The 14,099-nt window shown below is 52.2% G+C and overlaps 1 protein-coding gene across 10 annotated transcripts in view; it reads right to left on the bottom strand.

Moving 5' to 3' along the window:
• Positions 1–14,099, bottom strand: part of LOC124416941 (NEDD4 like E3 ubiquitin protein ligase) — a 130,105-nt gene that overhangs the window by 101,672 nt on the left and 14,334 nt on the right. For 3 of the 10 annotated variants that reach the window (XM_046905705.1, XM_046905706.1, XM_040656283.2), the window contains exon 1: positions 3,003–4,346. The exons of 4 other annotated variants lie outside the window; for them this stretch is intronic. In XM_046905705.1, coding sequence (XP_046761661.1) covers positions 3,003–3,200 — 198 coding nt within the window. In that variant the 5' untranslated portion in view covers positions 3,201–4,346. Of the gene's footprint in view, positions 1–2,620; positions 2,811–3,002; positions 4,347–14,099 lie in introns of those variants that run through there. 3 more of the 10 variants (XM_015277391.4, XM_040656286.2, XM_046905708.1) reach the window with 3 other exon arrangements.

Below are 14,099 nucleotides of genomic sequence, written 5' to 3'. Positions count from 1 at the left end.
CCTCAGTGCATCACCTGAATGGAAAGAAAACCACTGCAAAAGGCGGAAGGCCAAAGGCTGCAGGATCCCTGCTGCAGGTCCACGGGACACAGCAGGAGGGCCTCCAGGCAATCCAAACCCATTCTCAAAGCTGCACTTCAAGTCACACTTCATCCCTCAAACAAAACCCTGTTCCCTCTCTGCACTTGTGCTCTCAATCTGTAACTCTGCCTTTTGCTAAGCAGGAAAAATGTTTTTGGAAGTGAGTGTTCGAATTTCCACGAGCGTGAAATAAACACAGCGCTTTAATCATATTAACAACATCTCCGTTAGTAACAAAGCCTCATCCACCTACACCCAGAGCCCTTCCCTCGGTCAGCAAGGTTCCTTCATCAACCCCACTCGTGTGCAATGAGTGAGGCATGCGAAAGGCAGAGAACATTTTCTTCTTGTGCCCCTTTTTCTTCTCTTATCCCCAGCGTGCTGTGCCTCGGTAGAGGAAGGAGTTAAACATTCACAGCAATTGAGTGGGTCTGTAACAGTTAGATAAAGGATTGCTTGGCTAGGCAGGGCAGGAGACCTGGAACAGATCACACCTGATACAGGTTTCTGCTCACCCTCCCTTGGGAGGCTGTACAAGAAAAACAGATTTCCTCTTTTGGTTTGCTTTCCTCAACACCCAGGGGACCACAGGGCATCATCACTGAGCATCGGAAATCTCTAGGACAGAAGGGGCAGGATGCAAACCCCAAAGACAGTGCTCCCTTCTCGGCATGGAGTCGGGGCTCACCTTCAGCTAAGGAGCACCCGGGCTCACTGCTGCTGGGTGAGCACTGTTTACACACACAGTGATTTCAGCGGGAGGTGCCAACTCGCACAGCTCTCCCTCCAGTTCACCCCATTCCCACCCAGGCATTTCTGCACCGAGGTCAGTGTGTGGAACCAGCGCAGCCCACAAGCAGTGCCTCTGACCATCCACGTCGCCCAGCAACATTCAGCGCACTCAGAAAGCGCTGACCTGCCCTTTAATTTTAATCCAAACATCTAGATTTCCAGGGAAGCTGTCACGCAGAAGCACAGAACATGTCTCAGCTGAGTTATATGTCATCCAAATTCGGTCTGCAGATTAAATAATACTTAAACAGCTCAAAGTGCTCGTGTATAGGGACATGGGTACCCAGCCTGATGTGCCCTGCGAGGGCTGGTCTGTGTCCGGTGTGCGGGGAGAATCACAGATCATTAATTAAGGCTGGAAAAGACCCCAAGATCCCCAAGCCCAACTCCAACCCATCCCATCCCACCATGCCCACTGACTGTACCCTACAGAGAACTACAGAATCATTAAGATTGGAGGAGACCTCTACGATCCCAAAGTCCAACCCTACAGCACCCCCACCATGCCCACTGACCACGTCCCCAAATGCCACATCTCCATGGTTTTGGAACACCTCCAGGGTCAGGGACTCCTCCGCCTCCTTGGGCAGCTGTGCCACTGCATCACCGCTCTTTGGGAGAAGAAATTGATCCTAAAATCCAACCTGAACCTTACCTGATGCAGCTTGAGGTCATCACCTTCTATCCTGAAGAACCCAGCACAGAAAGGGACTAGGGAGCACGTTTGGAGGGATAAGGAGAAGAAATACCTCTTGGGAGCTATCGCTCTTATTGGGTCACATGCATGAGAGCGTGGGTGCAGTGAGAGCGGTGGGTATGCGGTGGAACACACAGTTCAGGTCCTGGTTTCAAACTGAGTAAATGAACAAGGCCATTCAGAGCGGGTAAACAGAGCTGATCCGAAAAGAGGGATCTGTGTCCAAAAGCTTGTCTGCTTTTTCCAATTACAACCGCAATCAGTGCAACAAAATGTATCCCAATGAAATGGTGCAATAAAACATATTGATCCTGCCCATGAACCTCAGCCTGCCGAGAACAATCAGCCTGCAGAAGAACTTCTGCACGAAGAGCATCGGCAGCCTTCAGCGTAAGCAGACAGATGGAGAAGGCATGAAAAGCGCAGGAGCTCAGGGATGATGTGGGGAAGGTCAGCAGTCTGTTACACAACAGTACACACTACTCTCAAAGCATCCATACCAGAAAGCACTGAGTTCGAGATACTAAGCAAAGAGACACAATTTTCTACATGAAATCATCAAAACTTCCCCCAGAACACTCAAAGTTCTGGAAGCTTGACCAAAGGAAGACCTTTTTTTTTTCCTGTTGAACCTATAAAAGCTTGCTTAATTGGCCACTGCTTATCTGAAAAGTGAAAGAGATGCTATGCCACAAGAGAATACTGTAATCACAGGAGCTCTCTGCAGATAAGCAGCAGAGCCAAATGCAGACCCAAATGCAGTGGCATGCCATGGAGCAGGAAAAAGGCCTTCTCCTGTCTGAACATCACTGGTATCAATCCAGTAGCAGAGTACTATTTATGGGCAGCAAAACACCTGTAGGGAAAGAACTGTGTGAGCCATTCACCTTGCACCTTGTACACTCCCACAGCGGTGTCCCCCAGCTCCCATTTTTGGTGGCTCCAACATCCCTGGCCCAACATGGAGGGGACGTGGGGCTGGGCAACGTTCCACAGAAGAGCTATGGAAGCAGAGCTGGTCCACACCACCCACAGAGCCATCCCAGTTACCCAAACAAGTCCAGATCTGCTGCTCTGGCAGCCCTTCACTCTGCTCTGTCAGCACAGCTCCACATGGAGACGCCGGGAGCAGCCATGGCCCCATTTGCACAGTTGCACGCAGGAAAGCAGAGCACCTGACCCCTGCACTGCCCAGCTCCCTGTGCCATGGGTGGGAGCTTTAACCTCTCCTTCTGCGCTCAGTAACACATGGAGTGCCCTTGGGTATTTCAGTGCTATGACGCTGGCAGTGATTACCAGCACCGACTGACCTGCCGTGCCCATTTTACACCACTTCCAGCACTCCTGCTGGGTGGCTGTACAAAGGGCCCTCCCTCCTTTGGTGGAGCACACCCCGGGAGATCTGCAGCTGGGGGGGAAGCGTTGGGCTCACCGCACAGCACATCCTTCCCCACCGCGCTGTGGGACCACTGCTGGCACGTGCTCCTGCTCTCCATGCCTCGCTGTCAGAGCCATACGTTCCACACTTCCTGCTCACAGCCCTCACCTCAGCCCCACAGCTGCTGCAGTGGGGATGGATGCCATGAGGTGCTTGACCAGGCATTATGCTGAGCTCCCCTGCTAGCTCCATTCACACTCACTCCTGCTTTGTCCAATGATTAACACAGTGTTTACGTGTTCCTGCCTCCCTGAAGATGTCAGAGGTTACATACTTTCCTCCTATGCTGTGGGAAAGGTCTGCAGGGGATGCTGTTCTGGAGGTGGCAGCTGGGTGGGGAGAACCGATACTGGGCTCAGTGCAAGGGAGCCCAGAGCCAAGTGTGCAGCAAAGCAGCACCAACAGCAAGCAGACCCCGAGTGCCCAGGGGAGAGGGTGAGGGAATACAGCATGCCGGTGTGTTACAGACCTGTGAGACTCATACATGTACTTATGTACGTATATTTATACGTACAATTCACATTTCAAAACCTGCATTTAAATGAACACCACATTTCTTCCCTCCAGGTGCTCTGAAAAGCGAAGCCATTTGTGAGACCTCTGAAAGCATAACATAAGCATGACATAAACAATCAAGCAGCCCTCCATCCCTCAGGGTGCTGGCACTGGGGGCACCATGCCGTGCCCCACATTCCCCCCTCCAGGTGCAGCTTTGTCCCACGCAGCAGGGAGGGATGACCTGGTGCACACACAGCATGGCACGATGGCCACGTCGCCCAAGGCCGCCCGAAAGACACGTTCTTGAACACAAACAGACCGCAATGCAGCCTGACAGAAGGTGAAGAACTAGAAGTCAGCTTCCCACAAGAAAGAAAATCTCATGACACGTTTATAACGTGCATTAACAGAGCGGTGCTGAGATCACTGACACAGGTACAGAAATGAACAGACAAGTGCAGAATGCACTGCAAGTCCGGATCAACGCAGAGCAGGACTGGAGTAATGCCCCACGGAGTGGAGAGCAGAAATGGTACTCTGGATGGAGCAACTGGTACGCTCTTCCAAAGGCTGACCAACCCACCTACAAAACACTGACCAAACCCCAACCAGAGCCCTCCACAGCAACACATCCAGCTCTCCGGGATGCCGCTGCTGCTCGCCCTGCAGACCCAGCCCCGGGAAACCCCACTGCCCACACCTGAGGGCCTGGAGCGGGGCAGGTGCCCACCCAGCACCGCACACCCACCCGCACTTACCGGAGGTGCTGGGGGTGCCGGTGGCTGCAGGCCCAGCCCGCGGCCCTGTGCTGCACCGCGGCCCTGCAGCACCCATCAGGACGCGGAAGCTGCACCGATGGAGGCCATAAATTTCCATCACCGAGGCAACGAGGTGAAAGGACAGCAATCTAGTGTTTCACCTGGGGAACGCGTAACATGAAATGCAGGTTGTTTTCTCCCCCTCCACAGAAGAGGCAATTTTGATTTCAAGCTGAGATAGGAGGCAGCGAGGTAAATTTCCACTGAGCAGAAGGAATGGAGCCAGCACCAGAGAGCTCCCTGTCACTGCAGGGCTGAACTCCCAGCCCTGCCATCACCCTAAGTGAGAAACCCCACCTGGAGCACGGTGTGCTGGGCACAGAACTGCTGCAGCACCCGAGCAGAGCGCTCCTTAATCCTGTGCTGTGCAACAAGTCAGCGGCAGTCTGCAGCTTCAAAGCACAACGGAACACTGCCCACCTGCTTAAACAACACAAGTATGTTCCATAAGGAGCAAGACTAATGATGTTAGAGCACCCCTAAGTCTGTCGGCGCTGGGATGCCTGGCAGATCAGCCCACAGGAGGGCCACACTGATTTCTCTTCTCCTTTGTAGGTGGATGGCAGCGTCCCACAGCAGAGCCAGGCAAGAAGAGTGCAGGATGAGGCTGTGCCTGTGATGGAGGCACGCAGAACAACGCGGGTCCAAAGCTGGGGAGCTGGACCACGTGACCTTGGAAGGGACTTCCAACTCTGTGGCTCTTACCCCAGTCCAGGTCCTGCAGGGACACCATGAAGTGATTTGCTGGGGTCGGTGCCAACAGCACATCATGAACCCCACTGTGATTCCTGTGTGGTCTCACTGACGTGGGAGTCTGTGTGGGGCAGCTCTGCCAGCAGCCCCTGCTCAGATCTCACTGCTGCAGTGAGCACAGCTGCAGGGCATGGCCGCACCTCCACTCTGCTCAGCTTGGGGCAGCAGAGCCAACGTGGGCGCGGGGCAGCAGGTCTGTGTTGTTGTTTGCTGGCTCCAACACAACCCAAAGCCTCGTTCAGCAGCTCAGCACGGAGCAGCTCCTCCTGCTCCGAGCTCAGGATGAAGCCAAACGCTGCCTACTTTCCCACACGCATTGCATGGAGCAACTTATTTCAAAGCAGACTGACACATTTTGTTTAACGCTGATCTCAGAACTGCAGAGATGAGAGCTGGAAGCATGGGGAGGAAAGAAGAACAGCTGGGAGCCAAGGGGCATTTGGGGTCAGGGAGTGGCTGCACAGTGTCACAGGGTAACCACAGCCCTATGGAGCTACACTGAAAGGGTCATTGCCCCATGCCACTACAATGACACTGGGCCAGGTTTTGCTCAGCACAGCGTGGATGTGTCCCAGAAGCAGCAGGGATGAAGCAAATGACAGCGAGCACTGCAGGAACAGTGGAGCGTGGGAACCCGCAGCTTACACAACACAGCTATCTGATGTTTGGTAATAACAGTGCCTACTCTGGGGCCTCAGCACTTGGAGGCAAGGTGTTCACGTTTTCCCTGGCAGGACCTCCCAGCCCAATGCCGCAGAGGGGGGCTCAGACCCCCCACCTCCCAGCCCAACCCTGCAGAGAAGGGCTCGGGACAGAGTTCTGAGCTCACCGAAACCTGTTTACGGGGTATTTTTAGCACATCGAAAAGAAAACAGAACAAGGAAGGCGAGCTCCAGGTGAACTGTGTTCTATTTTTACAAAAAGAGGTAGGTATTTTTACTCCTCGCAGTCAGATACGCCTGAGCGATTTCAGCCAGCATGCTGAACCAGGTCAGCTGGGGTCTGCAGCAGCGCCCAAATGGATGCAGAAGCGCTGTCAGGAACGGCCGAGCCGTGCTGCAGTGGCTGAGCTGTGCTGCAGCACCCGCCCTGCTCTCTTACCCCACACTCAGACCTATTTATGCCACTCACCGAGGAACGATCCCAGCAGCAGCACTGCTTTCTGCACACAGTAACTTGCCAGGCTCCAGCGGTGCCATGCATGCAGTGCTGATGACTCCTAGACCCAGCAGGGCCAGCGAAGTAAAAAAATCCCATCCATCCGCTGTCACCCCGTGCTTTTTAACTGCCACAGAGGCAACCAGATCCCCTGCCCCCAGCTGGGCACAGACCTGCAAGTTCCACCACCCACTCCTCCATGGCCACAGGCACACACAAGCACTGTCTCTGATGGTCCCAACACACCACGGGGGACCTCCCAGGAACTTGTAACAGCAAAGCCTGCCACAGAAAGCACCGTTTTTGGTGGTATTTTCTCCCGGAAGATACAGAAATTCAGCTGGTTTTTAAAACTTGAAGCTTTTATTTAACAAATATCTAACTTTCTGGCATGCAAAATCAGCTCTTCAAGCACAAACTACCGTAAAACAAAACAGCGGTGCTTTTACAAGTGGAAGGATCCCATTACGCTGCCTGACACTCGTAAAAGAGCTTTGCCAACCATGGAGAGTGAAAGGAGGCCAGCAGGGTTACCTTCAGATACTCATTATCCCTTGGTGGATGTCTGGACAGATCTGTTACCTTCGAGCACGCAGAAGAGAGCAGCACTCCAGAACTTACCAGTCGGAGAGAAATACAAAAGCCCAAATTGTCAGTAAATGCCCAATGATTTCACCCAACAACAAAGAACGGCTCCAATTCCCAATTAAGAGCAATTAAGAGCTAGCAGCAAGACGTCATAGGTTGATGCATGAGAGCTTCCAGAGCATCTTCTCTGGAAGGAGTATAGTTTTACTTCTCACGAAGCCAATCTCAGATTGGACTTTTTTCCCAGCTTCTTTAGGTGGTGCTATTTGGTACGATGAAACCCTGGAGTGGATCAAAACTGAACCCATTTTCAAGTGAAGGACTCTGAAAGGCACTTAAAACAACTGTGATTAGGAATCAAGGCAGAGGGCGGAGCAGGTCTGAAGCAACTGTGCTAAGCACCATGCAGGCAGCAAAACACTAAGCTCAGATTTTATTTGTAGGCAATAACACATGTATGACTTCAAGGAGATCTACGCTAGCACGAGGGACAAAGAGCAACTTGCATGTGCACACAGCAGAAGGGTGCTGAGGAGGGCCAGCTCCTGCCACCCGGCTGCTCCAACAGCACTGTGCCCTGCAGCACCTCCCAGCACCATCCTGACCTCCCCAGCTGGAACTCCTCCAGGTTCTGCTGTGAAGCTCAAACATTCACAATATGATCACATCAGTATGACTGATGCACAGCAGGCCTCATGCTCACAGACACTGACAGGTAACCAACGTGCAGCAGCACAAAGATGGCTTCAGAGCTGCTTCTCTGTGCTGATTATCTCTTGGTGGTGACGCACTGAACAGGTTGCCCAAGGAGGCTGTGGATGCCCCATCCCTGGAGGCATTCAAGGCCAGGCTGGATGTGTCTCTGGGCAGGCTGGGCTGGTGGTTGGCGACCCTGCACACAGCAGGGGGTTGAAACCAGATGATCATTGTGGTCCTTTTCAACCCAGGCCATTCTATGAGTCTATGATTTTCCAATTCTGTCTCACAAAGGCTGTTCAGATGCAGCGTCACAGAGCCAAACATGAGGGCAGGCTCTGGAAGAAAGCAGCACACTCACACGCAACGTGGAGTTAAGGACCTTCAGGAAGCCCACCAGCACCTGTAGGAAGCATTCCCTCCTGCATTCCTAAGGATGCCATAGAAACCCCTCCAAAAGCACTGCAGCTCTGGCAGAGCATTCTCACTGCAATTGCTGGCTTGCAGCACTGCTTTGCTTTGTATCGCCCATCACAGCGCTCAGAAGGTGAGGGCAGCTTTTCCCCACACGCAACTGTAATGCAAAATGGAAACTGCAGGATTCACCCGATGGCAGCTCCAACCTCAGAGCCCTCATAGCTGCATCTCAGGGGGGTGAAGGCCCAGCAGACTCGCACTCGGCAGAGCGGCAGCAGTCAAGGAGAAAGGAGTTGAATACACAACCAACAATGAGTTTCGTATGTCTGCTTTAACATTTGTTCCTCACACCTCATGAGACGCAGTCTCTTAGAATCTCTCAGATTCTCTTCTCATCTCTTAGAAATGGGAAACCCCCTGCAGGAGATAGCTGTGAGACGGGCCCACACAAGGCAGCAGGCAGAAGCCACACCTGTACCCAGACCGTTTCACATCCCAAAAGCCTAAATTTTTGTGGCAACTGCAACTGCTTCTGCACTATGCAAATGTTCTGAAAGTTGCTTATTTAAAGCGGGTTTTATGAAAATTTGAGCATCTGGACCATAGGCATACGGACCGTAAGCGGGCAGCTTTATCTCTGCTGCACTGCTGAATGACAGGACGAGCGCTCAATAAAAACGTAATTCCACTGATAAACCGTAATTGGAGGCTCATTTCTAAGGCAGATAACGTTGGTGATGTGTTTAACTGTATGTGCCCACAAAGCCAAGCTGCAGCACGACGGCTGCGTCACGTGGAGCGCAGCACCAGGCACTGCCCGGACAGGCTGGGCTGAGAAAGAAAGACAATAAAGGCCACTCCAAGCGGCAATAAAATACCCGTGAGGCTGTCAGAACCTCAGCTGCCCCTGAAAGGAGAGCTTTTTACCGCAGTGCTTCCATCTCTGAAAATACTTCGTCCAGCACATTTCCAAAGGAGCTGTGAGAAGGCATTAGTCACTGCGGGGACCCGCGGCTCTCAGGACCCAGCGCTGCTTTATCAGCCCAGACATCTTATCTCGGCTCCAGCAACGCCGGCATTAAAACCAAGAGGAGGGAAAAGCTCTTGCAAGCACACAAAAGGCAAGGAGATGTAAAGACAGAGAGCTCAGAGCTTAAAAAAAAACAAGAAACGTGATTTTTTTCTCTTCTGCTCGAGCCAAAAATCAAATGCGACTGCAATGCTAATAACTACGCCCTCCAATTATGAAGCACTAACACTGGATTGTGACATTTACTGCAATTCATGCACATGCCTCCCGCCGTGGCGGTGCTAAGAACAGAGAGAACAATGCCATAGGAAATCCGTGCTCGGCTAACAACGTGGTAAATTCAGTTATAGGTAATGCGATGTAATGTGATTTATCGCGGTTTGATCCGTGCAAGGACGAGCAGGGATGTAACAAAGCAACGTACAGCACTCCCAAATCCTCAGAGCTACCCCAAAAGCCACTCTGGAAGGATGAGTGAACTTTGCTGGCACTGAACTTCATTCTACAATTTCAGCGCTCAGTGCATTCATTTACGACAAAAAGACTTTGTTTGAAGCTTTGCTCACAGCAAGCCTGATCAACTGCCACAGCGAAAGGGAGGAAATAAGGGCTGAGGTTCTAGAAGGTCTCTGGGAGCTGCGTTCGTGCTTCTCACGGAGCTTCACCCGTTCCTTTGGTGCTCTATGACCGCAGCCCCCACGCACAACAAAAAAACCTTCCATTTTACTCATTCCCACCTTCCTCCCCACTGAAACAACAGCACCGTAACACGATTCTACCACGCACCTCGTTTTATTTGTGAGACCTTCCAAAAGCTCTGAAGGCCCGAAGGTCTTGCTCCCCTGGAGGCTGTATACACCTTCTGCTATTTGAATAAGTCAGCCTTGTTGTAGAAGTAACAACCGTGTGCATTTGGGACCTTGTTGACGGCTGAGGTCCCAGAAGACTGGAGGCTTGCCAATGTGACTCCCATCTACAAGAAGGGCTGCAGGGAGGATCCAGGGAACTACAGGCCTGTCAGCCTGACCTCGGTACTGGGGAAGGTTATGGAGCAGATTGTCTTGAGGGAGATCACACGGCATGTGCGGGACAACCGGGGGATCAGGCCTAGCCAGCATGGGCTCACGAAGGGCAGGTCCTGCTTGACCAACCTGATCTCCTTCTATGATCTAGTGACCCGTCTGGTGGATGAGGGAAAGGCTGTTGATGTAGTCTACCTAGATTTCAGCAAAGCCTTTGACACTGTCTCCCACAGTATTCTCCCACAGAAGCTGGCAGTCCGTGGCTTGGACAGATACACTCTTGGCTGGGTAAGGAACTGGCTGGAGGGCTGGGCCCAAAAAGTGGTGGTGAATGGAGTTAAACCCAGCTGGTGGTCGGTCACGAGTGGTGTTCCCCAGGTGTTGGTGCTGGGGCCTGTCCTGTTTAATATCTTTATTGATGACCTGGATGAAGGCATTGCGTGCACCCTCAGGAATTTTGCAGATGACACCAAGCTGGCTGGAAGTGTTGATCTGCCTGAGGGTAGCGAGGCCCTACAGAGGGATCTGGATAGGTTGGATAGCTGGGCTGAAGCCAATGGGATGGGATTCAACAAGACCAAATGCCAGGTCCTGCACTTTGGCCACAAGAACCCCAGGCAATTCTATAGGCTTGGGGCAGAGTGGCTGGAAGACTATGTAGAGGAAAGGGACCTGGGGGCGTTGATTGACGCTAGACAGAATGTGAGCCAGCAGTGTGCACAGGTGGCCAAGAAGGCCAATGGCATCCTGGCTTGTATCAGAAATAGTGTGGCCAGCAGGAACAGGGAAGTAATTGTCCCCCTGTACTCAGCACTGGTGAGGCCGCACCTCGAGTACTGTGTCCAGTTTTGGGCCCCTCACTGTAAGAAAGACATCGAGGCCCTGGAGCGTGTCCAGAGGAGGGCAACAAAGCTGGTGTGGGGTCTGGAGCACAGGCCTTATGAGGAGCGGCTGAAGGAGCTGGGATTGTTCAGTCTGGAGAAGAGGAGGCTCAGGGGAGACCTCATCACTCTCTATAACTACCTGAAGGGAGGTTGTGGTGAGCTGGGGGTCAGCCTCTTCTCTCGGGTGACTAGCGATAGGACGAGAGGGAATGGCTTCAAGCTGCATCAGGGAAGATTCAGGCTGGACATTAGGAAATACTACTTCTCTGAAAGGGTGGTCAGGCACTGCAATGGACTGCCCAGAGAGGTGGTGGAGTCACCGACCCTGGTGGTGTTCAAAGAGCATTTGGATGTTGTGTTGAGAGACATGGTTTAGCGAGAACCATTGGTGAAGGGCGAATGGTTGGACTGGATGATCCTGTGGGTCTTTTCCAACCTTAGCAATTCTATGATTCTATGACTCAAAGGAAGGGGAGACAACTTCTCCTGAATGTGAAAGTCAGCAAATAAGCAATCCTGTGTGCCTCTCAACAAGCACAGCCTGAACCCACGCTGCTTAAACGTTACACAGCTCTCTCGCCTTTCACTTGAGAGCTACGTTATCCAACTCCCATTCAACTCTGCATCAATACCTGAACACGAGAAATAACAATGAAGAGTTTGTTGGGGTTTCTAAAAGCATTCTGATGAGGAGAAAAAAGAAAGAAGTTCTGCACTTCATGTTGACCACGGCTTGCCCCAAATGCAGTGGATTTTATGTACTGACACCAGGCTTCAAGATGCTGCTCATCCAATCTCAGCATAATGCACGCAGATGTTTTTTGTTCAGTATGGGCTGCACCCACCAGAGTGGTTCCAAATACTGTTCCTGAAGAAAGCATTGCATCTAAAAGATATTAAAAAGGCAAGAACTTGTGCTAGAAGAGAAGAAAAAAAAACCCAAACACATTGCAAAGTAATGTTCCACGTGACCCCAGTGGTTCACACCTCTGCTGTATTGGTCTTTTTAGACAAAGACACCGAAACTTCTCTTCAAAAGGTACACAGCACACATGGAAGCACTGTCTGATGCAACCTGCTTCATTTGCATCTAATTTGCAAAGCAGGAGCAGCCTACTTACAGCATCCCTAGGTTGCTCCGAACGTAACGCCTCCTATTTGTTTCCACAGAAAGTACAACAGCCACAAAGAGCACAGTAACACTGTTTGATAAAGCAAAGTCTCAGCTATGGCATGCTGTTTTTCTGCAGTCACCACCACTGGCTGCACATCTTCACCAGCGACAAACAAGAGCCTGCATGCTGTGCTCACACGGACCTGCACTCACAGAACAACATCTGAGGCATTACTTTTGGAGCAGCCTGACGGAGGGACAGGGCTGTGTGTGCTGATGGGGGACAGCCCAACGTGGGGACACCCAGGCCTGGACCCAGCTGCTCCTGTCACCTCACCATCAGCTGCTGCTCTTCGGAGGGCTGTCACAGCTCAAACGAAGCAGGCTTCGCTTTGAGCAGAAAGCAGGAAGGCTGATTTTCAGAGAAAGATTCCATTTTCCAGCACAGTTTGTTTCCCTGCATGAATCACCCTATTACCCAACAAGAAACGAAATTAGATCCTTCAGCTCTCAGCCGAAGTTAATAATTAACGTCACTGTGAGAGTTTCCAGTCTTCCCCGGTGAAGGAACTCCTTCCAACACATCCACCTCGCTGCTCCCAGCCACCCCAGCAGCCCGGACCCTTGTCCTCTCCACTGCTGAGCCCCTTTTGTGGGCCCCGTTTCAGGCACCAGCCTGTATCCTACAGCACTACAGCTGTGTGTTCTTAGGGCACGTGTGGCTGCACCCTGAGGATTTTGAGGTGTGGGGATGAATTACTGCAGTGGTGGTCCCCGTGCCAATGAGCAGAAGAGAAACCGGCCCTTAAGCCCAGCCGATGGAGGGATGCACTCCCACCATAAGTGCACAATGCTCCAGTATCCTGGTTTTGCTTTACTGCTTCCAAGGTGCTCTCAGCACCACGACTGAGAGGAGCACGGGCCAAAGTCGCTGCCCATGAGATGCAGCCCTCTCCCAGCACCTGGCTGCAAGGGGCAGGGAGCAGAGCCGGCCCCACACAGCTCTGCTTCATCATCTTCCCTACAGCCCTGTGCTCCTCCCAAGGCTTAAACCACCAGCTTTCTCCTCAGGCCATTATAAAAATGCACTTCTTGGCACCAGAGCCTACAGGGATGGAAACACGGGGTGTCTCCAAAGAGCACTCACTGCAGCGGGTCCGGACCACAGGAAGGGTCTGACGCCAGCCCTGAGCTGTGTGCTGCTCAGCTGCCCTGCTGCTAGACCCGTATGGTGCAACCAAGTGGAGCTGCATGCTTGGTCATGAACCGTGTTGGTTCACTGAACCAACTCTGAACACCATAACAAGGATCCACAACCCGTGAGAAGGCACAGACCCCCAGTTTTCAGTCAGATGGTATGCCACTCGGCTCAGAATTACTCATTCTCCCCAAAAGACATACTCTGGAGATGCACAATATCCACACTGTATGAGCTTTAAGAAGACGAAGTGCTGCGTGCTGCCCTTCGGGCACAACAGCCTCATGCACTGCTACAGGCTTGGGGCAGAGCGGCTGGAGAGCTGCACAGAAGAGGAGGGCCTGGGGGTGTTGGTCGATGCTCGGCTGAACATGAGCCAGCAGTGTGCCCAGGTGGCTGAGGAGGCCAACCGCATCCTGGCTGTGTCAGAAGCAGTGTGGTCAGCAGGAGCAGGCTGTGATCGTGCCCTGCACTCAGCTCTGGTGGGGCTGTACCTCAGTGCTGTGTGCCATGCTGGGCCCCCACGGCAAGAAAAACACGGAGGCTCTTTAAAGACCACCTGGTCCCACTCCCTGCAGTGCACAGGGACACCCACAGCTCCAGCAGGTGCCTGCAGCCCCTTCAGCCTGACCTTGGGTTTCTGCAAGGATGGAGCACCACCACCTCTCTGGGCAGCCTGTGCCAGGAACAACCCCAGGAACAGCTGGAGACGTGGATGAAATTCAGATAATGCACAGAACCTGCTTTGCTAAAACTGCATTAACACAAACATGACCGGTGCAAGAGAATAAATCCAAGTAATTTAGCAGAGAGGTTATTTCCCATGTGAATTTAAGCCACATTTCAGGTCAAAGAAAAGTAGTTATTATTACCTTTTTTACATAAAGAACATAAGACCACTGATTAAAAAACGAT

The sequence above is a fragment of the Gallus gallus genome, chromosome Z (genome assembly GCF_016699485.2).
Source record: "Gallus gallus isolate bGalGal1 chromosome Z, bGalGal1.mat.broiler.GRCg7b, whole genome shotgun sequence".
Lineage (NCBI taxonomy): Eukaryota > Metazoa > Chordata > Aves > Galliformes > Phasianidae > Gallus > Gallus gallus.
This window is presented reverse-complemented; position numbering and strand designations above follow the sequence as displayed.